Raw genomic sequence first — 23,544 nt, 5'->3', positions numbered from 1 at the left:
GTAAAAGAGTTCAAAAATAATAATTGCAACGTATTGCAACTTGATTCATATTTAAAAATGAATTTATTTGGAATTCAAAACATAATATATTGATTGTTGCAAGTGCACCAAAGTAGCCAAAATGACAACAGTGAAGGCAGCAATGTAAACATAAAATGGAAAATGTACCCGCAAGTGTTCAGCAAAAATATGCATTGATGACGTGCACTGTACAGCAAAACCTTGAACAAAAGAGTGGGCTAAATGTGCAGAAAAACATAAAAACAAGGCTGCAATGATCTAACTTACTCTAAGAAATTTATAAAAACACAATCTGGGTTCTTTACCGTTGTGCAAAAAAAAATTAAAAATGTGCAAACTTGTAAACAAAAGGACTAAATAATCACATTCTGATGATAAAATAAAAAATAAAATATTTACACTGTGTGATGCACACAGAAGGCACATTGCAAGAGGTCAGTCAACACAATAAAAACATGAAATGGCTACAATAACACCCATTTCATGTCACTGAGGAGCAGCGGTAAGATTCGCCGCTGCAAAGTTCTCTTGCAGCAGAGTTAGAGAGCGTCGAAGCTTTGAAGAGAGAGAAGTAGTGTTTAATTATTATTATTTACATTGATGTTTTCAATTTCTATTACCTGTGCTAAAAGATTAATCGAGTCCTGAAGTACAGTCTTGAGAAGCTCCGCCTCCTCTCTGCTCCTGAATGGTGAAAACTGCTTGGAAGCAAACTCTGACACCATGCTGTATTTAAAAACAATGTAAAAATAGTTATGTATTTACATGTAAAATATACAGTCTATTTGGGGCTTACTACAATACAAACCTAGCCTCAGTCCTTTCTCTAAGACGATGCTTTGTGGTCAAGTACATGCGATGGGCTACGTCCTCCATTGCCCATAACTTGACAAATAAGCCCACGTTTAACACAGTAAGGATGAGAAGACTGAAATTTAAAAAGTACATACACCAAATTAGACCACTCACCCAAAAGAAAAAAAAATACTCCAATTGCAACAAAATATGTGCTCATTGTCTTACATTAAACTCATTGCGGCTACTATGGCCGAGATATTCCATCCATACGGGTTGTTCATCTCCGACGGGCCTGAACCACAAGGAAGTGAAAAAGCTCAACAGACCTACATTGAAAAACATATGGATGATGTCATACCCATTTTGCCTTCTTGATGTAATTCAGGCTTTTGCCCATGATGCTTTCTAGGCTCCGGCAACGTCCGACTGGGTGTCCTCCGTCTCCGCCGCTGACCAGCTTCCGTCACTCCCGGGTTGATTTCGGCCTCTTCCTCCAAAAGCTCAGCTTCTAGTTACAAAAGTGTGCAAAACCTTAAGTCGTGGACATATTAACTGCATTAAAAATAGCTTACCCAGTTGTCGAAAATAATCTTCAATGCCACTCCAGGAGTTCTTAGTGATGAAGGACTTCACCAGGCCCCACGGCTGCTTTTTGTACTTCACATCCGTGTAAACCCTAGTGGGAAAACAGCCACATAGCAATTTTAAAATGTCACCCAGTCACATACACGAGTACTTTTGTCTCTCATTACTTGAGTCGACACTTTCGCTTGCTGTGACTTTTGATTTGGTAGCGATTCTGCGTGTAGAAGTAGTCATGATAGGGGACATCGTGCGTATAGACCTCTGAATCTACCAGGTAATACTCCCCCTCTCGTGACTCTTTGTATAATATCTGAAAAACAAACAGGATTGTTAGGAAGAAAAAAAATGAACTGATTTGTATGGATGGCATTAAAACTTGTATGTATAAGCACCTGATTTTCTGTTGCCGTGGAGAATTTGCCAATTAAAGGGTTACTGATGGTTATAGTGTAATTGAGACTTCTCTTCATGTCCCCTGTAGAGTCATTTTGCCATGGCATAAATTGGGGATCTGAAAAGGACACAGATTTTCTAAGTTGACTCTAGTTCCATTTTTACTTTGTATTTGGCCAGAAGGCAACAGTGGTTTGGGAGAGGAACTAACTGGTTATCTTGCGAACATTCATGAAGTGGCGGATGAAAGCGGATTCGGTGAAAAGCAGGTCGAACATCCGACTGGCGCTCATGTGGAAGACCTTGTTGAGGTACAGGCGACCCTGTTCTTGAGGCAGTCCAATTCGCTCCTCCACTAGATAGACAATGTTGTCATTGTTTTTTTTAATTACTAAAAAGACGTTGAATTAATGGAAGAGCAGTTAGAGCCAAAAGATTCTGACTATTCTAAAAGTTCTCAGAATTCTGACAATATATTCCTATTGAAGTCTGTTAAAATGTTATACTGAGACATTAAAGTCTAATTGTGATTTTGCTAATTTTCCTGTAGATTTAAACCAGAATTCTAGCCACCATCTTTTGTTTACCTCAGTATCCCTAACACTCACACATCTAAATGTCATCATTTTACACAATTTATTTAAAAAGGAGTACCTTCTTCCACACTCTCCGATCCGGTCCCCTGAGACACTCGGTCATTTTCTTGGGACGGTGACGAATGGCGGAGGAACGGCTCCGATCCCGGAAAGGGACTGCGGCGGGACGGTAGCTGTTGACGGCGCTCCTCCTGTTGGGTGACCCCACAAAATTGTCATTTGAAAGAATACTTGAGGGATTACGTCGTTGCATTACCTCTAAAGTAGAAGCAATTTCTTCGCTATCCAGGGACGGCAGCTCTAGTCCGGGAAGTCGAACGGAGGGCATTCGATCGAATTTTGGCAAACCGCCATCATCGCCAACGGATTTTGCAGTCAGGCTTCAAATGGATGGTCATTTTACCTCATTTTTAAAGTCTTAACAATATTTTGGGAGAGTATGCACTCACCTGCTCTGCCTACTTATGTCTGAGTGATACTGGGTGCTCTCCATCTCTTCATGGCTCAGTCCCAGGTCATTTCCATAGTGCTGCTTGACCATCTGCCAAACCTCTGCGTTGGTCAGCGTCTGGAATTGGAAGAAAAGTTGGTTATTTAGGTAGTTCACAGTCTATTATTTTGAAAAGAAGCAGCAAGCTGTGTGTAACCAAGAGACGGGTTTGTGTGTATTATTTACATTGTTTATTCCAGTTTCCAGTGGAGACCGATAGCAGTAAAACAAGAGGAAAATAGCAATATAAATGGAATTTTAAAATGTAACTGATCATAATGTTTAGGCTGTCTTTTAACATACGTACAGTGAGTTTGAGGAAAAAAATATAAGGGGGAAATAGGATGACACTTATCATTAACACAGACAGTCAGACTAGTGATAAGAGTTGTTTCAGGAGTATTACAATACATTTTAAGATGACAATGTGCGATTATAATCAGTCTGATCATTCAGACTTTGACAGACAACAGTGCAAGTTGTCAGTTTTAAACACTCACGCAGTTGCATAATATAAATAATTACTGCATTTACTTATAGTAACGTTTTTTCCAGTCGAAATTATACACTCGTACAAATTACTGTCTAGGATTTTCCCTAAAACAAAAACGCAGCAATTCCATAATTTCGTATATTTCACAAAGTCCGAAATGTATCGAGTAATTTCAGTTTTAATTGTAGTTTGTACACCCAGCGTAACTCAAAATTCTCAGTTGTAACTACTAGTCCCTAAACGCACCACGGCACGTGTAAGTAACACCATTCTCTTGAACGTTCGACTCTTAAAAACAACAATAAAGACAATTAAAACGCGTTTTTAAAAGGCTTACTTGCAAGAGGTCATACCTCTGCGGTTGACTTTTCAACAGGCGGTCAAGGTATGAAATGGAAGAGAGAGAAAAAACTGCACACAAAACATGTTGCTTACTTCACGGAAGTAAAGACGCCCCGCCCACTTCACTCGCTTCAATTCATCTCAAAAAGAGTAAAACATCAAATAATGTCGCCATTTGAATAGTTTGAAATATGTGTCATATTCAAAACAAACACCTCGCTGCTCACCTTCGAAAGTCAAAAAGGACCTTAATGAACTTTTGCAGAGGACGTTTTTTGTTTCCTAATCTATACTAACACAGACCAATGTGGGCGAACCTGTTACTGCGAAAAATGACGAAATAACCGTCAACTTTGTCCCACCTAACATGTAAATACAACACAAATGCAAAGGGATGAGCTTTTTAGTCTACCCTACAAAATAATACCATTTTTTAAAAACAGTTCTATACCAATGAGATTTTTTTGGTTGGTGTCAAAAATGCGGCACGCGGCCCACATCGAGGCCACAAAGTTTACTTTATGTGGCCCGAAAAAAAAATCATGTTTATTTCTAAAATAAAATTTACATCGATTTTCTGTCACCCATAAATGACATTTGACAACTAATATCCCTCCCCATTGGCAAAATTTAAATAAATACATTCAAATAATACCAAAATATAACATTTAAATATTACAAAATAGTGAAGGCTGCAGATTATTTACTGTTAATATGAATTTAAAAATTATAGGCTAAATACTGTAGAATTAACATACACATACACCTCACCGTTTCTGCTGCAGGTTGCAAAAGCCCCGATAAGCACCAAAGCCTGTACACTCCAGCTGGAGTTGTCTCATTCGGACTTTGGGCCGATGAGATAACTCCAGCCAGTTCTATCGGTCAGGGTAAAGTCACATGTTGGCTGAAAAGTCGGGAGACAACTGTCATTTAAGGTGACAACCAGGAATTGTCAATGTAACAAAAACACTATCAAACTAGCTTAACCTGCTATGTTTTGATAGTGCACCAGCCTTTTTAGTACTCATACTTACCGTTTAATTTGGATTACATAAACCCAAAAATGCAGCCATTTTTTATTTAATTTAATAGCTAAATATATTTTAAAGATTATCTTTTTGTGTTTCAAAAATTGGGCTAATTTGATCATTCTAAAAGGGTTTTAATTATTTTTTAAGCTTTAAAGTTTATGTTTTGAAATTTTTAAAGCTCAGGTACAGTACCATGACGACTGTAGAAGACAAATAGGCTGTTGTGTGTATTACCTTGTTCAGCAAGGCATTCTGCCACAGGCGGAAAATCCCATTGTAACTTTTCTCTCTAGCCGAGAAAGAAGTGAAGAACAGCTGTTTGTGTATGGGACGAAAAAAAAAAAAGACTGTTAGGAGACATATTTGCATCAGCTCACTATGAAAAATAAAGATATAAAGATAAAAATGGCCGCACCTTCTCCTTGCTGGTGCAGAACTGGATGGCGTTGGGTATTAGCCTTGCTGTTTTCTCCCTGCCCATATGGCTGATGTCTTTGAGGGCCACTCTTATCTACAGATTGTCAATTGCAAGTTGACATTACCGTGATGCATTTCAAGTGTGTTGGTCCTCGCATCTCATTACCTTAGTGCCACGGAAGACATTGCTGTAGAAACACAGGTAGTTGTGGGTGAGGTAGAGGCGTCCCTGTAGGAGGATGTCTCGCTGGAGAGCACATGGGTAGTCTGGGAGGGGAAACACAACATGAACAAAAACATGGTAATGTGCTGACTAGATAGCACCCAGATGGGAAGCCCTCCTAAAAAAAAAACTCACCAAGTAAAAGTAAATCAGAATTGGCCAGGTCTTTGAATAACTTCCGGAACTCCTCACGTCTCTGCTTGTAGGTTGGGACAGGGGGTGCGGGTGGGCCGATACAGTTTGTTGTGTTGTCTGAGCTCTGAAAGATAGTGTTATTTTCACAATTTGAAGTTACTTTTCATGTGGTACATGCCTGAAGATCTATTAGCTAAATTATCTAATATTACATGTGGATGAAATTAAATAGTTTTAAATTAAATTAGGATACTTGGTGATCAAAATAATGTATTTTTACAACTAAGGAGCATTTAAGTCTTAAATTTTCTCCAAAATAGACATTATAATCCAGTGTGCTTTATATTTGAGAAAAAAAATAAATGTTAAATTCATTGAAGGTGCACCTTATAATACAGTGCGCCTTTTAGTTGTGAAAACACGGTAGTCATTTAAGAGATTATTTTTCCCCTCGGGAACCAGTAGAAACAATCATAAAAGTTAATTGTGACTCCATTCAAGAAAAAAATATTTTCTCCAGTCTATTTTTTGTCTTTTGTCATTACCTCCATGTCTTCCTCAATAGAATGATCATCCTCCAACAGTGACGTGGTCTCGTCTGTGGTGTCATCTTCCTCGCCGACCTGGTTTGACCCCTGGTCCATCTGCTCTGGCTCGCTGGACAAGTACAAATAAAAAAAATAAAATCCCAGATTTATTGAAGAAGTGTAAAATGTATCAGTTGGAAGAGTTTTTGTTTTGACAGCTCTAAGCTCCTCGTTTGTGTTCTCAAATGCGAACTTGGACACTTCTGTGTAATGAGCTCTAAAGTGAATGTCATCAAACATCTCCGTGGGCCCTCAGGGAACTCATTAGAACCGGTCTGACTTCATGAAAATATACTAACACACACACGCGCATGCACAAACCATAAATTTTTTAAACTTTCAAACATGGTTGTGCATGGCTGGTGTAGTGCCCCATTTGAAAAATAGATAACTAAAACAGCTATTGCAAGCAGACTGCCATTAGGGCTTTTTGATTAAAAATACTTTGGCAAATGAAGTCTGTCTAGCGACAAGTAATGGAGCAATCTTAAAAAGCAGATTGGAGTACTTCATTGCATGATGAAAATATTGACCATTTATTTTGAGGGTAGGCTCACATCTTGAATAATTTTATTAACTCCAAAGTCAACTACTGATTGAAAATGTTTAATTGGGCTATCCACCTGTCATAGATTGATTTGTTATTATCTTTGTTTTCAAATTTGGCTAAATTTCATACTCAATGACTGACCACTGAAAAAAGAACGCAGCTTGTGCTTAATTAATGTTTGTTCACCCTAACGTTTTGAATAAAGATTTATTGAAAACGAAAAAAAAGTTCATAGCTCTTGCTAGCTAGTGTATTTTAGTAGCTATTGTTTTAAAAGGTATTCTAAATATTTGATAATTATTTATGTTCGTGTTTAATCAAAAATATACACAAAGTATAATAATAATAATATTTGTAAGCTTAAAAACTGTTCAAACGTAGTTATTTACAATTTTCCTCTGATCTGTGCCGCCATTTTTAAAACAATTTCAAACAATTTGACCTCGTTTTACATCGTTAAATGAAACAATAACACATTTTGTCAGACTCTGCTTCGAAAAACGACATTTTTGCTGCTAAATCTCCTTCTTACAAAGTACTGGAATTAAAATATAATTAAAAAACACCGTGATAACATGAAAAATTGTCATAATAACAAATTACCTGACTCGTAGAGTACCCAGGATGGCGTGCCGAGATTCACAATCTTAATTTAAAACGCTCTTTTCTGCTTTGTTTGGGCAAAGCTTCCACACTGGTGCTTTATCAAGTGTTTTGTCAAGTTTGCAAGTGTATGTCAAACTTTTAAGGGTGCAGTTGCCTTCCTGACTGCTGATTGGTCTTAATGAGACAATTGTGGACGAATCCATTATGGCTAGGCGGGGGTGTTCAAACCTGCGGGCCGTGGACTATACCAACGTATATATTTTCCTTATACTTTGCAAATTGATATACAGCTGTTACATTAAACAATTATACAAAACTATATATATTTTTGACGTTTTTTATCCCCATTTAAGACTTTCTCACAGACTGAAAAGCATATAATCACCACATCTTTAAGTTATTTGTGACATGCAGTGATACCAGTTAGACAGCACCCAAGAAAAGGCCAAGTTTTTCCTTTGTCTTTTGTTTCTTTTTCCAACCCCAACCATTTATTTGCTTGGAAGGCATCAGACTCGTACTAACATCCACGCGGCAAATGTACACCACACAAACACACGCGTACGAGCATAAAAACAAAGACGACGGCACAATTACGTCAAAAATGCTCCAATAAATAAACTAATTTCATTACATATTTGTTCATAATTCTTCTGTACAGAGATGATAGTGTATGAAAAAATGGAGAACGGCAACCACGCACACATACGATGACAATGTAAACAAAAAAGGGACACACGAAAATTCAAGATCATGCAGAAGATCCGGACCCAGAGTGCGCTGACTAGAGGCACAAAATCATCACAAATACAGTACATCTTTTTCTCTTTGACCTCCATAATTTGCACACACACACATACAGGGAAGCAAGAAAGGTGGAATGTGGTGTTTCCAAGACTAACAACAACAAAAAAAGGAGAAAAACAAAACATCTATTCTTCCAAAGTACGGAAAGCGTTCTGCATGTCCTCCAGAAGCTGCGCATACTCGCCCTTAATCTTGGCCTCGCCATCCTTCACCGGGTCCTGTGTTGACACACACAATGTTGAACACTGGTGAAATAGCGCAAAATGGCAATTAGAATCCAAACCTTAAATTTCATGGAGCTGATCCTGTAAAGAATCTCTCCCAGATGCTCTCGGATCATGGCCCAAGTAATCTTGTTGTCGCTCTGTGCTGTTGTTTCCACCGCGTGGCGTGACATGTCGTAAAAGGCGATCATGTTGGACAGGATTCCTACTGTCTTGTAGAAAGGACAAAACCTACCAAAGGGACACACAGTATTTTCTCTTTAAAAAATGCCTCAACAATATGTAAATTGGACACAACATTATCAATGCACTAGTTAGCTTAGCAAATGTAGCTAATGGTGAAATTACCTATCATAAGGCGTATAGCCATTCTGCTGCAGAAAGTCGTCTTTAATCAGCTTGGCCACTTCCAAAGTGATCTTGTCCGTTTCCGCCAAAGACGCCTGCAGCATCCAGTTTGTTGAGTAACCGAGTAACCGACTGCCGTTTTTAACCGGCGACAATTTACCTTCCCGACAAGCTGCACGATCTCGGCCAAGTCTTCCTCCTCCTGGAGGATCTCCTTGGCTTTGGTACGCAGTGGCACGAACTCGGCAAAGTGCTTGTCGTAGTACTCGTCAAGTGCGCGTGTGTACTTGCTGTAACTGATGAGCCAGTTGACCGAGGGGAAATGTTTCCTCTGAGCTAGCTTCTTGTCCAGACCCCAAAATACCTAAAATAGCGCAAGACTCCACATCAATAAAAGCGCCAAGCCAGCCAACGACTGTGCTTTCCTTACCTGGACGATGCCAAGCGTGGCTGAGGTCACGGGGTCAGAGAAGTCACCGCCAGGGGGCGACACACTGTAAACAAATAGATAAATGGAACACTCAGTTCAAGCTAATATTTGAGCTCCTTGGCACGGCTAACTTCAGCTTGTTAGCATAAATGCGTTCATAACAACATCAATTTTGCAGGAATAAAACTAGCCTAAAAATCACTTTGTACCACAAATGTTGGAAACTAAGACTTAGCAAAAACTTTTGAATTCTTTTCAGAGTAAAAATGGTCACTAATGGAAAAATGAGTCATATAAGGAAGCTAAAATGGCTGCCAATACTCACGCTCCAACAATACTGACACTGCCTTCCCTCTCAGGGTTACCCAGACACTTAACCCGTCCGGCCCGTTCATAGAAGGACGCCAGACGGGCTCCCAGGTAGGCTGGGTAGCCGCTATCTATACAAACAGACACCATACATTTGGCATCACATTGACTAAGAGGCTTCACCAATGGGGGCCATTTTGGTGACATCACCCACCGGCGGGCATCTCGGCCAGACGTCCGGAAATCTCGCGGAGGGCTTCGGCCCATCGGGAAGTGGAGTCGGCCATCATGCTGACGTTGTAGCCCATGTCTCGGAAGTATTCGGACAGCGTGATTCCTACCCAGATGGTGGAAAAGCACGTTAATGTGAGGAAAAAGGAGTCCAATGGCAGTATGTTACCTGTGTAAATGGAGGCTTCTCGGGCAGCTACGGGCATGTTGGAGGTATTGGCCACCAGTGCAGTTCGCTTCATGATGCTCTCCGTCTTACCGTCCACCTCCATGGTCAGCTGTACACAAAAATTATGACGTGGCTCTTTAACTGAAAATGCAATTGAAACTAAAAAAATAAGTACATTTAAAATGAATAAATGAACATAAAAGTCAAATTAATTTTAAAGAGAATATTTACTGTCCTTTTTTTTAAGTGAAAAGTGGATTTGGACCAATTTATGTCAACGGTAAATCTAATAGATGTATTCAAATGAGTGTTAAGGAACATCTAAAGCGCATCATATTGTAAAAAGTAGGAAATTAGTTTGATTTTCCACCTCAGGGAAATCCCGCAGCACTTCAGACATTTCATTCCCACGTTCCCCGCAGCCGACGTAAACGATGACATCACTGTTGGAGTACTTGGAAAGCGACTGCGAGATGACAGTTTTCCCGCAGCCGAAAGCACCGGGGATGGCGGTGGTTCCTCCCTGGACGCACCTACCACAGAAGAAGAAAAGATTTAAATAATAATAATAAAATTACAGAGCGAAAAAGTGCTAAAATGCTAACGGGAAAAGGGCATCCAAGACTCTCTGTCCGGTGAGTAGCGGATGATTGGCTGGGAGCTTCTCCGTGACTGGTCGCACTTGTCTGACGGGCCACACTTGGACCATGGTGAACTTTTCCTTCACGCCTTCAAATTCCAGCTCCATCACGACATCCTGGCGAAGCAAGTGGCAATGTGAAGAAACTTAAAGGGGTAAAGAGGAATAAAGTTGGGACTCACAGAGAGGTCATAGTGTCCCGGGGGAGCCACATAGGTTACAGTGCCTCGGTTTTTGGGTGGGAGCATAATCTTGTGCTTAATCAGGGAATTTTCAAAGACCCCTCCGTAGATGTCTCCACCTGTAATGTGACTGCCAACCTAAAAATTGATCGAAAAAAAATATATATGAAACAGCACTTAGATATTAAACAGGACTTAGATATTAAACTCTCTCTATTAGATTGTTTTTTTTTGCATTGGTGTGGCTTGCACATATTAACAATGGGCAATGAAAAATAAAATGTGTTATGTCCACTCTCATGCTACATACCCGCAGACTGTTAACAGGCGAGAACTCCCATTTAATATCTCTATTGAGGGATCCAATATTGACTCCTCTCGGGATGTAAATACTCTGCGTCATGTCGTTGATGTCCTTCAGGGGCCGCTGGATTCCATCAAAAATGGACCCCATGATGCCAGGCCCCAGCTCCACGGAAAGGGGCTTCCCGGTCCGCAACACCGGATCACCGACGGACACACCGGCTGGGAGGCTGGCTCAGGAAAATAGATACATATTCCTACTTGAAGGTTAAGTATAAGTTGTCTAAAAGAGGATACATGTCTCCTCATAGACTTGGATGGTGGCCATGTCTCCCTCCAGTCGGATGATCTCGCCCACCAACTCGCTGTGACCCACGCGGACCAGCTCGTACATGGCCGCCCCCGCCATGGCGGTGGCCGTCACCACTGTAAGAGTGAAGAAGGAAGACCTTTAGAAAGATGATGAATGGTGACAATGTGTGTGTGGAGAAGTACTAACCTGGTCCGGAGACTCCGTGCACGTATCCGAACTGGCTTTCCCGGTCCTCATCCCGGATTTTGGGCAGCTTGGATGTGTCCATCTTGACTGGATTTTAACTGGAAGGACAAGATTTTCACTGATTCTTGACAAGCTCAAACAATAGCAAGATAACGGAGCTTGTTTTGACTGATAAAGGTCTGCTTGATTCATTTAATGTGAAATATTGACCAGCTCGCTGCTGTGTGAATGCGTTTTTAGAATCGTTTGCGCATTCCACAAAACTGATGGTAACATGAAGTGATATTTCATGATCATGTGACGGTGGCACATGACTGACTGGATAGATGGGGAAGTGGAAAATATGAGTGAACACTTGAACTGTGAGTAGGGAACAGAATTATATGTAATAACATAATGCTTTAATGTGGTTAAAATGCGTTTAAGTATTCTGACTGGTCACCTAGCGGTTAAAAGGACAGTGTGAGTGGGCGCAGGTAAATATTGTGTTGAGAATGTTGCATGTTAGTGGCACGATTCTAGGCTCCTGGTGTGAATTAAAATCTTACATAAACGTGTTAACCCGTGAAACGCAGCGAATTGGTAAGATTTTGCAGGAATACCGTTATGATAGGGAGAATCGTCTTTAGCGCATCTGCTCCCTTTTACGCATGCTAATAGTCACCGTGTCATTCAATGTAATTACGAGCAAAAGGAAACTGTTAAGTCAATTTTGATTAGATGTAATGTTACAGTGGAATTATTGGGGGTATTTGGTTACATTGTCACGACGTGAGACTATATTGGCCTGCGGATCTCCGGCATTTTGGTGCAATGGGTTACCAGTCTTAAACCAAGCAATTGTAAATAGACATAAAAATGGGTACACTGGGGTGTTTAAAGAACGCGTGGCGGTTAAAAGAATATACTAGTCTCACCGTGAGGTCACGAAGCTGTGGTTTTGCTGTCTTGCTTCGAGAGAAAACGATGAGCGCTGTGGTGCGTGACAGCAGCAGACTGAGGTCAGCTGACTTCATTCACTAAGCGGAAGCTACTGCTGCGCAAGCCACCATTTTGGATCCTCCCCGGAAATACCTACAGTGAATTAACAAAATAATTCGCTTTATTCATATTTATTTTCCTCCACATTGACCAAATGTGATTTAGGAATTTATTATCTATTCTAATAAATGTCCAATTGCGTTTTACTACCATATAACATAAGAAAAATACAATGTTGTCCTGTTTTTGTTCTTTTTGTTTTCAATGGCAATGTATTAGACAAGAATTGTTTTCTGCTAGAATAGAAGAGTTGTATTTCCTTTAACATTAGTTAAGAAAAAATATAATGCTAGGATAAGTTATAGGCAATTATGCATTATAAATAATGGAAGACTTGCAAAAAATGATAATATAATTCGAATACTACAGTATAGTTTGTGCACATACTGACAGTCTCACGTCAGGGCATAGTACTTTGCACACATGTGACTTCGCATGCGCGGGGTCAGGGTTGACAGTCCGCTCACAATCGTGGAAAGCGGTGCGGTGGCTAAGCTAACCGTCGTAAAGCTACATGTGGAGGGTAAAACGAGAAGGCACCCCCGACCCCAACTCTTGTCAAATCTCCCCGTGTCGACCCTCTCAGACGCTAAAAGTCAAGACTCGGTGAAAATAATACCCGTTTAAGATGAAAGGGTGAGTGTCCGTTCTTTTAACCTGCTAAGAAGGCGTTCACGGCTGTATTTTGTAACCGGGGGAGGAGACGGCGAGGCGGACCAGCTACATAGCTTAGCCTAGCTCGCTAAGCTATTTTTAAACTCGGTACCCGAGCTCTGGGTCGTTGTTAAAAGAATCCCGAGACAGCGATGTTAATAACAGATCGCGATCCCTAAAAGCCCGGTAGTTTCAAGCCGCTTCTAGTGGTGCGTTGGCGGCTAGTGTTTACCTCTGAAATGTGAGCGTTTTTTTTCCATGTTAGGTGTGTTTAGATACTTATTAAAGTAAACCTAATGGAATGAATATATAAATATGCAACCACCAGTTGATGTTGATGCATAAAAATTCACAGATCAAACATTGTTCCTTGTGTTTGTAATGTCACAAATGGCGTGTGCGTTTTGGGGTCAAGTGGTTCGCACCCCTGACCTCACAAGTTCGAATCCCAGTTTTGTGTATTTCAAACTTTTAGACGGTGTCCACAGTTAGGTTCGCTTATCTGGCCCCTAAAAGTCACCTAAAATGATATCCAGCTCTCCTTGAAATCCTAAGGATGATAAATACTGTAGAAAATAGATGTTTAGGTATAGATAGGTTCACCATGGTCTTCCTCACCTTTCTCATGCATTGTCATTGGAACAGTTTCTATTCAAGACTATGAATAGTGTGTGTTGACACCAAGGCCACTGAATGCACAGTGCATTCACACTAGTGGTATTGTTAAAAAAATAACAATCCACAGTTTTGTTTATCCTGCCTTTTGTTAAGGTCACTCCCCAAAAAATAAAGTCTTATGGAGATTGCATTGTTGACCCTTTTGTATTTTGTTCCAGTAGCCGGATCGAGCTGGGGGACGTGACGCCTCACAACATCAAGCAGTTAAAACGCCTCAACCAGGTCATCTTTCCAGTCAGCTACAATGACAAGTTCTACAAGGATGTGCTGGAGGTGGGCGAGCTTGCCAAACTTGGTAAGTGATGGAATTGGTAAAGCCTGAATGACATAAAACAGTCTAAACAAAATCATTAAATGTTAAAGTTGGCTTTTTCCTTGCAGCGTATTTCAATGACATCGCAGTTGGAGCCGTATGCTGCCGAGTGGACCACTCTCAAAACCAAAAGCGATTGTATATCATGACGCTGGGATGTCTTGCCCCATACCGAAGACTCGGCATCGGTGAGCCCTGCAAAATTGGATGAAAATCTTAACCTAGATGCATTTTAAAGTTGCTCTTTTGTCCAAAAAGGTACAAAGATGCTTAATCATGTGCTCAACATCTGCAAGAAGAATGGCACTTTAGACAACATTTACCTGTAAGTCTCCTTTATTCCTACATTGAATGGCAACGACACTCTAATTCAATGTTTTTCAATTTTTTTGACAGTCACGTCCAGATCAGCAACGAGTCAGCCATCGACTTCTACCAGAAATTTGGTTTCGAGATCATCGAGACTAAGAAGAACTACTACAAGAGGATAGAACCGGCAGATGCGCATGTCCTACAGAAAAGTTTGCGCAGTCTGAGTGCGCCCCCAAACAGAGAGCTTCAGAAGACTGAATAGTTTGTTTTTGTTTTTTGGGGGGTTTGGGGGAGGCGGGTCAGCTCACCTGACCTGCGGATAAAAGAACTGTGACAAACGCCCCCACGATGATGCTTTCAAAGACAAAATTAGGGAAGGGGAAACCAAAAGAAAACAAATTGAACCTGGCAAATGACTCTGTAGTGTCCCAAAAGTGCTCATTTGATTGACAACCGCAGTGTGGTGTTTGAAATGCATACTTTGTGTTTGACTTGGTTTTCATGCTAAATGGGGGCGGGGTCTGTTGTCCATAGTTTTTTTTTTGGTATTGGAACAGTTTACAAGAGCAATCCATCTTATCGACGCGAAACAGTCAACATGCTCGGTGTTATATCATTCAATTACTGATTTAAAAAAAAAAAAGATTTAAAAAAAGTTCCTGGTTGGTTTATTTTCATTTTACAACACAGAGGTTAAGCATTTCAGAGGTTCTCCTGGGTTTGGAAAATGGCGTTCTCCTCCAAAAAAAAAGGAAACGCGAGAGCTTACAGGACGGAATTGGTCTCGGCGACATGGCAGAGCCGGTCACCCCCGAGTATCCACTGCCCGCGTGGTCCGCTTGTGTTGTTTTGAAGCGCTCGTGTGGGTGTGGGTGTATTACCCAGAGGAAGCTCTGACTCCGAATGCATGCAAGGAGACTTGTGTCCTCGCTCTACTGTAGTATAAGCATGGTTTCTTTCTTTAAAGAATTTTATCTTTTTCTGGAGCTCTATATTGTATGACTTTTTAACGTCTAAATAAATAATTACTATTTGCAGTAAAGGTGAATTCTGTCATTACTTTTATTCCAAGTAAAAAAGGGTACTACTTTCTTTTTAATAATGTTACAATAAGCAAACAAAAGAATAATAGATTTGGAACTTGTGTTAAATATCTTAAAAATAAAACTAATTACATTGTGCGACGCATTTGGGGTAATATTAAAAAGAAACTATACCTACAAGGGCATAGAAATTACAGTATATAAACATCCATAGTAGCCTCTTGCGCATTTTAATTGGCTGTGGCGCGCCTGCGTCAAAATATGATTGGCTGTCAGCTCACTAGTGCCCGCCTATTTTTGAAGCTAGGATTGTTTTGAGATCTGGGTAGAAATAGCATGCTAAGTAGCTAGCAAAGAACTAGCTTCCCTAAGATCTCGCTTAAGTTATCATAGAAGCGGATGATGGCTAAAATGTCTAAACATCAGGTTAGTGGGGAACATACGCTTTTATTATGGCGTTTTGTCAGCAGCGCGATGACGAAACTCTACTCGATTTGTAGTTTAACAGATGAGCTCGGTTAACAGCGAACTAGCCGGGCTATGCAAGATTGCTGTTTACTTTGTCTTCATTTTAAAAAATCCCATCTACTACCCATTACTTAACATTATATATTGTTTTTGGTTGCACTGGGGCTATAAACGCATGCAAATATGAGGCGATCTGATGCTTTTGGTTGTAGAAAAAAGCACTGATGGTTGTATTATTTTTTTTTAACGAATTAATGGGCCATCCTATCTATATATGTATTCTTTTGAATGGATCTTATTGTATGCATGGTCTGCCATTGCAAATGTAAAATATGTGTAAAGTGTGTTTACATTTCAGGAAGGCCGTAGGAAGGACCTCAGGTCAACCTGGTGACTTGCCTGGTGCCCGATCAAATTGGTGTGTGTTTGGTAAAAGGATGCCAGAGATGACTGAATCCGAAACTGGTCGAAAACCAAAGTAAGCTCTAATTAAAAGCACAATCACCCATACGAAAATACGTAATAATCCCCCCCTCTTTTGGCAGAAAGAAGAAAAATAAAGAATCCCATAATGCAGGTAAAATATTAATGCAAAACTCACCTGAGGTCAATTGGTGGTTGCTCACTTTGTCTTCCTTTGTATTCAGTTGAGAGGCACCGGAAAGAGAAGATAAATTCAGGCATTAATCGGATTGGCAATCTGCTGCCTTGCTCACAGGCACTTAAACAGGTAAGATTCAAGTGTATTTGTTATTTTTGTGACGGGTTACTTTTTTGTTTGTGTATACAGAGTAAGAACATGATACTGGACCAGGCTTTTCGTTACATCACTGAGCTGAAGAAACAAAATGATGCCATGCTTCTGGAAGGTGGTGATAAAGTTCAAGGTAACATCATTAGTATTGAATAAAAAAGTCAAGAACCCTCATTTATTCATGCATTTATTAGCATGTACGTACATTTTTCACCACATTCGTACATTTCTACAGCGGAGGAGATCCGTCGACTGCGTCGTCAATGTGAAGATCTTCGCAAGGAGAGCGCCCACTACATCGAGCTGCTCAAAGCCCATGACATCAACATCCTAGAAGACCCCACCATCCACTGGAAAGGCAAGAATCGCTGTGCCAAAGTGGCCAAAGTGACCCCCACGCATCAACTCCCCAAAGGAATCATCGTCTATTCCAATGGCAACGTGATGTGTCCTCCTGGAAAAGACGCCAGTCCTGCTAAACAGCTGACAGAAACTTTAATCCTCCGGCCCCCTTCGGAAGCCAACGAAGCCTCTCTCCAGCCCACTTCTCCTGGTTCAAGCGTCACCCAAACTGCAACCCTGGCTGTCGTGGAGCAGTCTGTGATGGAGAAGCCGCCTCAACCAGCCTCCATGTCCTACATCACCCTCCAGCTTCCCAGCGTAAACACTGCACTCCCCCAGCCTCCTGCAGTCCCACCCCAAACCAACATAGCTGCAACTTTGGCCTCTCTGCCTCCACCGACTGTCTCTTGTTTTGCCTCAGTAAATCAGAAGGTCCCTGAGACCACCCTGGTAAGCTACAGCGCCATCCCCAACGGCCAAACCCTCTTAAGGGCTGGGGCCGCCGGAAGCACACAGACCACATGGACGACACTGCAAATGGCGGGCAACACAGTCCAGCCCGTCTGCCAGAGTCTAAGCGGCAGCAACCAAGCCGTCCAGCAGGTGACTGTATGCCCAGTGGGAACCAAAGCCCCTCCAGCTCAACCTATTCAAATCCAGATGCAGCCTCCACCGGTGCGCCAAGCCCCCAACACAGCCCACGTTCAACCACGACCACCTCAACTACGACCGGCCATCCCGCTTTTGGCACCACAACCCCAATGTTCAGTTGTGCCCCAACCGGCAATAGTGGCCCACCCCATGGTTTCACAGCCCCAGCCGGCAGCCTTGGTCGCCCAGGGTCAACAGCAGGCCACAGTGCTACCCCTCCTCCAAACAATGCAGGTCCTGCAGGTCAACCCGAGCAGCGCCACGGTTTCGGCCCCACAGAACACTAACAATCCCAGTGTTGTCATCCTGCAGCAGGCCAACTCCTGCCCGAGTCAGCCAATCGTTGGAGAAGAAGCAAGCAAACCGACCCCCTGCCAGCATATTGTCATCATCCAAGCCCCCAACCAAACGGCACCAGCACCTCAGAATCCCAGCTTGGTCCCCAACGTCGCCGCCGCTCCAATCCCCGCTCCAATCCCCGCCACTCCAACAAGCAACAGTTCCACACCAACATTGCAGAGCGTGGGTGGTAAGCAGCTGGTGCACATTCTTCCTCGCCCAGCACAACCTCCAGTCAACCATCCGTCGCCGATGAGCCAACCGGCCACTGGAGTCCAAGCTAGCCCGCAGACTATCACTGTAAACGGTCAGGTGTTCGCCTTACAGCCCATGAAGACTTCAGACAAAAATGCTTCCCAAAGTACAATCCAACTGGTCCAGCCTGCCACAACTGAAGAACCCACCACCAATGTGGCCCTCAACAGTCTGGGAGCCCTAAGTAGTTTGAACCAGAGCATCTCTCAGGGGCTTTCGCTTAGCATTTCTAGCCAGAGCATCAACAACAACAACGCTACACAAGCCACTCCACCCACCGATGTCCAGCAGAAACAAGCACCCTCTACTCCAGTGACCATCTCGGGAGCCACAGTGGTCCTACCTGCCCAGCAACTACAAGTACCTGGCGTGAGCCCGGTCAAACCCGGACTGGTATCCAGCGCCCCCAAGCTTGCCAGAAAGCGCTTGCAGACGACTCTCCGGACCAAGTGTTCGGCGGCTAAAAGGACCAAAACGTCTAAGAAGACTGAGCTCAACCCACCTGGTTCAGAAAATCAGAGAACACCTCAAGCCTCGGATCTTCCTCCCATAGTCCTCGCCACAGCGCCTAGCGAAACTCTGCCAAGCATCACTTCTCCACAGAGTTCACCTAAAACAATTGTTAGCATCGCATCCAGTGCCCAGACAGTATTTACGCCACCGCAAAGTGTGGCCACTGTCGGGGCGAATCCCAATGTTGTCACTTTGGGTCAAGCTAAAGCTAGTGTCACAGCGACCACGGTGGCGAGCATCACCGTGGCGTCAACCGCACCATCAGCGAGTGGAGCCGTAGCCACTAATGACAAAGCGCCCATAGCTTCAAATGTCTTCTCAATGGGAACCCAGCCTGTACAATTAAAAACAAAACAACCGGTTAGCAGCGAGTCTACCAACACAACACAAAGTAGCACTGCAGTTCCCACAACGCTGTCTAAAACCAGCAGAACTGTTGTCACGGCTACAGCAACCAGCAATGTGGTGACTAATCCCACCATGGCATGCACTACCGCAACAACCACAAGTACACAATCAGGCCCATGTCCCCAGCAACCTGTCCGAACAGATACGGCGCCTTGTGCTAAATATGAGCTTCCTACCTCCACCACCACTGCAGCTCCGTCGTCATTGGTCAGCGCCAGTGCGACCAGGAAGACGCCACTGGCAGACTCGAATGTGCCATCTGAAAACAAACTTCCCATAACAGCGGCAAAAAACAGACAGACTCTGGACTCAAGACCCGTTACAAGCACAGTAGCGTCCACTTCGTTACCTAAGAAAGACTTGTTACCATCTCACGGTATTTACACTAACCTGGACGATCAAAGTATGGATCCCCCTGTGACAGATTCCATGTCCGTGGTCGCAGGTGGTGTCAGAGGCTTCTCTGTAGCGTCCATGCTTCCTCAGGGACAAGGCATGACCGCATCTGCCGGGTCCTTTGGATCCTTCACTTTCACATCGGAGCAAGCTGAGATGCTAGCATTAGCCATGCTGGAACAGGACAGTCCTGGAAGAAGGGCCGCTAGCTGTGCCGGGAATGACGCCCCGTGGCAACCTCCCAAAGTTCTCACGGGTAAAGAAAAAGCTCCTTCTGGGCAGCAGAGTAAACTACCAAAAGGGGCAGACACAGTTACTGCCAAAGCTCCGCTTCAGGGGGCCGTCAGAGGACATCTTGGCGACACAAGGCATCCACAAACTTCATCTCACCTGGGTACTTATAGCCAAGCCCAGTCCCTCCAAGTCCAGGCTTCAACTTCCCCCCAAAGTGGCAGTGTGGCCAGTTTGAGTGTCAACAACCTAATCCGCTCCACCTCCTCTCAGCATCCCTACACGGGCTCTCCCAGTCAGTGTTCCGTGCCCTCTCCCGCCGCCACTTCGGTCCACGCTTCCAACAACACACTATCGCCTTGTTCGGGCGCGGCCCAGCTCAACGAGTACACCCCCATGAAGACCCTAATGAGGGTTCAGGCGGAGCGACAAGGCAAGATCCTCTCCAAACGACAGGCCCAGGAGGAGGCCATGCTCCACTCGGGCAAACGAGCCAAGCCGTGCCCCCCTCCGGGTCCCACCGTGGGCCACATGGATGTCAAAGTGGCAGAGCGCAACCAGATGATGGTTGGACAAGTTCCTCCGTCTGGCAGAATGAATTCCGAGGGCTCCCTTTTCTCCACCAACTCTTTCATGAGCACAGTCGTCCGACCTAGTGACCCCCACTGTCCCCCTGAGCAGAACCCAACCTTGCCCCACCTGTCGCAAGGTCACCCCCAGCCCCAGCATGCTGCCAACCCACCCGTGCAACATTTGGGAGGCAACATATACATGAAGCAGCATCAACAAGAGCAACAAAGACACCACTTATACCACTTGCAACACCACCTGACGCAGCCTGAACCCGGCCAGCGGCACTCGCTGCACCAGAGGGCGCTTCAGCAGGAGCAGCATGCCCAGAAAAAGAGGGGTCTGGTTCGAGGAGGCCAGACTGGCCCACCCACTGCCACCATGCAGCAGAAGCAGCATCACATGGAAAAATCCGGAGTCCAACAACAGCAGCACTCGCATGCGCATCAGCAACAACATGCACAACAACAACAGGCCCCCCAACAACACCCACAGCAGTCTCACCAACAGCCACATCAACAAACACAGCACCAGCAGTCACATCCTCAACAACACCAAGCGCCCACGCATCAAAGTCAGCAGCAGCACCAACAACAACAACAACAGCACCACCAACAGCTTCAGCAGCAACAGAACTCGCACAGTAGACACCAGCAACATCTTCAACAACAAATCCAACAACAGCAGCAGCAACAGCACTTTAGACACCAGGAAAAGAGTTGTGAGGCGCAAAATGGCGGAGCCAGAGCCCACCACAACAGCCATCTTGCTCAACAGGACCACCACAAGGTTAGTCCCCATGTTAGCTAACATGTAGCCATTTTAAACCAGATTTTTTAGTCAACCTTCTGCCTTTGCCTTCCAGCCCGGTCCAGACCACAGCACAATGCAGCGGATGATGACCTCCAGGTCTCTAGACCCACAGCAGCTTCTCTCCCCACCTGGCAACCCGGCATCCCGCACATCTGACCTGTCCTGCGCACCCTCACGCCAGGAACGCCACCGTGTCTCCAATTACTCTGCCGAGGCACTCATTGGTAAAAGCTCCAGTAGCGGCGATCCACAGCAGCGCCTGGCGCACCACCTCCAGTCGGGCCGCGGTGGCCCGGCACCAGACCGTGGTGGGGGCTATGTGGACCCGTCAGGGAGGGGCAAGGCCAATGTGCCGCACAACACGCAGGGTCGGCTCCCCCCGGACCACCCGGGGTCGGCCGACGTCCAGCGTGTGTCAGACTGCTCACCTTTCAAAAGTGCGGCGGGGGGGCCGCATCAATTGGGCGGTTTCGAGGCCCAGGCATCCCGTGGGAGTGACATGGCGCCCAAATCACAGAGGGCGCAGCAGCAGCAGCAGGGAAGCTTCAGAATGGGCGTCGGACCCCCACCGGACGGGAGGAACCGCGGGACTGGCTACCCGGGTGTCCACCTGGGTCCGCAGGGGGCCCATGTGGGACCCTCTTTGCTACGCGACCAGGACACCTGTCACCAAAGCTTCATGCAGAGCCTCCTGACCCCTGACGGGAACCACCAGAGGGCAACACAGTGCTGCCCACCCGTCAACATGGACTACAGCTGTGGAAGTTCGTCGGGGGAGGTCCGGGCCAAGGCGTCCAGCCCCGGCCAGAAGCCCCCCTCTGTCAACAAGAGCCACATCTCCCAGGTCAACAACATGCACGGCGTGGTCCGCGGCGCCCACCCCCCTGAGCCTAACCGTCCTTCCGCCGCTGGTCAACACTCGCGCCACGCACCGCCCTCCAAACTGAGACCGGGCGAGCGCCCTCGGCCGGGCTCGCTTCGACCCGGAAATCCCTTCGAGCCCGACAACCCTCCACCCATTCCCCCTGGAGGCGGGGTCCTCTTGGGCCGCCCCCAGTCGGGCGGCGAGTCACGGCGCAGCGCCATCGTCCGCTTCATGGCGGACAGCCAACCACCCGCGGACAACAACCCGGCCCCCGAGCAACACTTGACGCAAAACTTCGGCTTCCCCTTCATCCCCGAGGGCGGGGTCAACGCACCCATCAACGCCAACACCACCTTCATGCCACCTGCCAGTCAGCCCAACAGCGCGCGTACCCCTTCACTTCTCCCCGTGGAGCCCCAGAACAGCCTGCCCTCCTTTTACCCCTCCTACTCTCCGGCCGCCCACCCCGGCCTGGCTGGCGACGTCACCCTGCAGTACTTCTCCAACCAGATGTTCCCCGGGCCCGGTGGTGACAAATCCGGCGCCCCGCCGGCCCTCAACAATCGCTTCGGCTCCATCTTGTCGCCGCCACGGCCGGTTGGCTTTGCTCAAGCTAGCTTCCCGTTGCTACCCGACATGCCTCCGATGCCCATCGCCAATTCTTCGGGCATCACGCCGCATATCTCTAACTTCAGCTTGACCTCGCTCTTCCCGGAGATGGCGGCTCCCGGGATGGCCGCCGACGGCTCGGCCATGCCCATGTCGCCGCTACTGTCGCTGGCCAACGCGTCCGCCGCCGACTCGGGGAAGCAACCCAACAGGCCGGCGCACAACATCAGCCACATCCTCGGACACGACGGCAGCTCGGCCGTGTGACCAACGATTTGGACAGATTGTTGGCCGCAAAAGTGACATACGGGCAATGTTATTGTTTTTGTTTGTAAACAAAAGGCGATTTACGTTTGGAATGACTGTAATTGACTAACTTATATCAGGTTGCATTGTACAGAATCAGGACTACATATTTTGTATATACACACATTTCATATCAAAGGTTAGATTGTGTATTTGTACAGAGATAAAGACGGATTAATAAAGTTTATAAGAGTACTTTTGTACAGAAGTATATTGCAAAGAGTCATTTATTATTGGGTCAACAACAACAACAAATGTAGGAAAGTATTGCTCTAATCAGTTTTTAAAAATAGTAAGAGTATAGTAATAGTAATAGTAAATAGTAATAGTAGAGTATTTACATTTCCTAAAAATAAAAAAAAAATAGGGAACGACAAAATCTATCTTTTGAGTGATTATCTTTACTGATTTTTCTTTAGTTTAGTCTATTCTTATACTTATACTATAAGTTGCTTTCCCACTATCCTAATTCACTGTATAAAACGACTCCAAAAGCTTTTTAAAAGAAAATGGAAATACATTTTTTTTTAGAAATAATTCAGAATTGAAGCATTTATTTAACAAATGATAC

General features: G+C 44.6%; 4 protein-coding genes across 6 annotated transcripts; 2 read left to right on the top strand and 2 right to left on the bottom strand.

Annotated features, from left to right (window-relative positions):
* Window positions 1–44: 44 nt before the first annotated feature.
* gramd1c (GRAM domain containing 1c) lies at window positions 45–7,447 on the bottom strand. Of its 2 annotated transcripts, none has more exons than XM_077735613.1 (18): window positions 7,268–7,447; window positions 6,073–6,184; window positions 5,528–5,651; window positions 5,336–5,436; window positions 5,168–5,263; window positions 4,987–5,067; window positions 2,843–2,961; window positions 2,650–2,773; window positions 2,452–2,584; window positions 2,009–2,152; window positions 1,797–1,915; window positions 1,572–1,714; window positions 1,392–1,495; window positions 1,178–1,324; window positions 1,045–1,111; window positions 830–949; window positions 642–747; window positions 45–576 (listed from the first exon to the last, which is right to left on the bottom strand). In XM_077735613.1, exons 2-18 carry the CDS (start codon window positions 6,169–6,171, stop codon window positions 508–510), a joined length of 1,896 nt encoding a protein of 631 aa, XP_077591739.1. In that variant the 5' UTR covers window positions 6,172–6,184; window positions 7,268–7,447; the 3' UTR covers window positions 45–507. The 2 variants fall into 2 exon arrangements, with proteins under 2 accessions (XP_077591739.1, XP_077591738.1); XM_077735612.1 differs by having other exon boundaries at window positions 1,178–1,327; window positions 7,268–7,445.
* Window positions 7,448–7,720: 273 nt separating this feature from the next.
* On the bottom strand, window positions 7,721–12,479 carry atp6v1ab (ATPase H+ transporting V1 subunit Ab). The gene is made up of 15 exons (XM_077735614.1): window positions 12,330–12,479; window positions 11,413–11,510; window positions 11,211–11,339; window positions 10,921–11,135; window positions 10,611–10,748; window positions 10,394–10,545; window positions 10,159–10,321; window positions 9,789–9,897; window positions 9,603–9,725; window positions 9,405–9,519; window positions 9,080–9,143; window positions 8,810–9,013; window positions 8,650–8,744; window positions 8,361–8,532; window positions 7,721–8,295 (listed from the first exon to the last, which is right to left on the bottom strand). The coding sequence occupies exons 2-15, from the start codon at window positions 11,492–11,494 to the stop codon at window positions 8,203–8,205; spliced, it is 1,854 nt and encodes a 617-aa protein (XP_077591740.1). The 5' UTR covers window positions 11,495–11,510; window positions 12,330–12,479; the 3' UTR covers window positions 7,721–8,202.
* Window positions 12,480–12,844: 365 nt separating this feature from the next.
* On the top strand, window positions 12,845–15,452 carry naa50 (N-alpha-acetyltransferase 50, NatE catalytic subunit). Of its 2 annotated transcripts, none has more exons than XM_077735616.1 (5): window positions 12,845–13,089; window positions 13,947–14,080; window positions 14,167–14,286; window positions 14,357–14,423; window positions 14,495–15,452. In XM_077735616.1, the coding sequence occupies exons 1-5, from the start codon at window positions 13,082–13,084 to the stop codon at window positions 14,670–14,672; spliced, it is 507 nt and encodes a 168-aa protein (XP_077591742.1). In that variant the 5' UTR covers window positions 12,845–13,081; the 3' UTR covers window positions 14,673–15,452. The 2 variants fall into 2 exon arrangements, with proteins under 2 accessions (XP_077591742.1, XP_077591741.1); XM_077735615.1 differs by having other exon boundaries at window positions 12,850–13,089; window positions 13,944–14,080.
* Window positions 15,453–15,748: 296 nt separating this feature from the next.
* Window positions 15,749–23,171, top strand: usf3 (upstream transcription factor family member 3). The gene is made up of 6 exons (XM_077735611.1): window positions 15,749–15,879; window positions 16,280–16,399; window positions 16,467–16,498; window positions 16,569–16,808; window positions 16,911–21,169; window positions 21,246–23,171. The coding sequence occupies exons 2-6, from the start codon at window positions 16,359–16,361 to the stop codon at window positions 22,932–22,934; spliced, it is 6,261 nt and encodes a 2,086-aa protein (XP_077591737.1). The 5' UTR covers window positions 15,749–15,879; window positions 16,280–16,358; the 3' UTR covers window positions 22,935–23,171.
* The last annotated feature ends 373 nt before the right edge of the window (window positions 23,172–23,544 follow it).

This window comes from Stigmatopora nigra, chromosome 16 (genome assembly GCF_051989575.1).
Source record: "Stigmatopora nigra isolate UIUO_SnigA chromosome 16, RoL_Snig_1.1, whole genome shotgun sequence".
In the NCBI taxonomy this organism is placed as follows: Eukaryota; Metazoa; Chordata; class Actinopteri; order Syngnathiformes; family Syngnathidae; genus Stigmatopora; species Stigmatopora nigra.
This window is presented reverse-complemented; position numbering and strand designations above follow the sequence as displayed.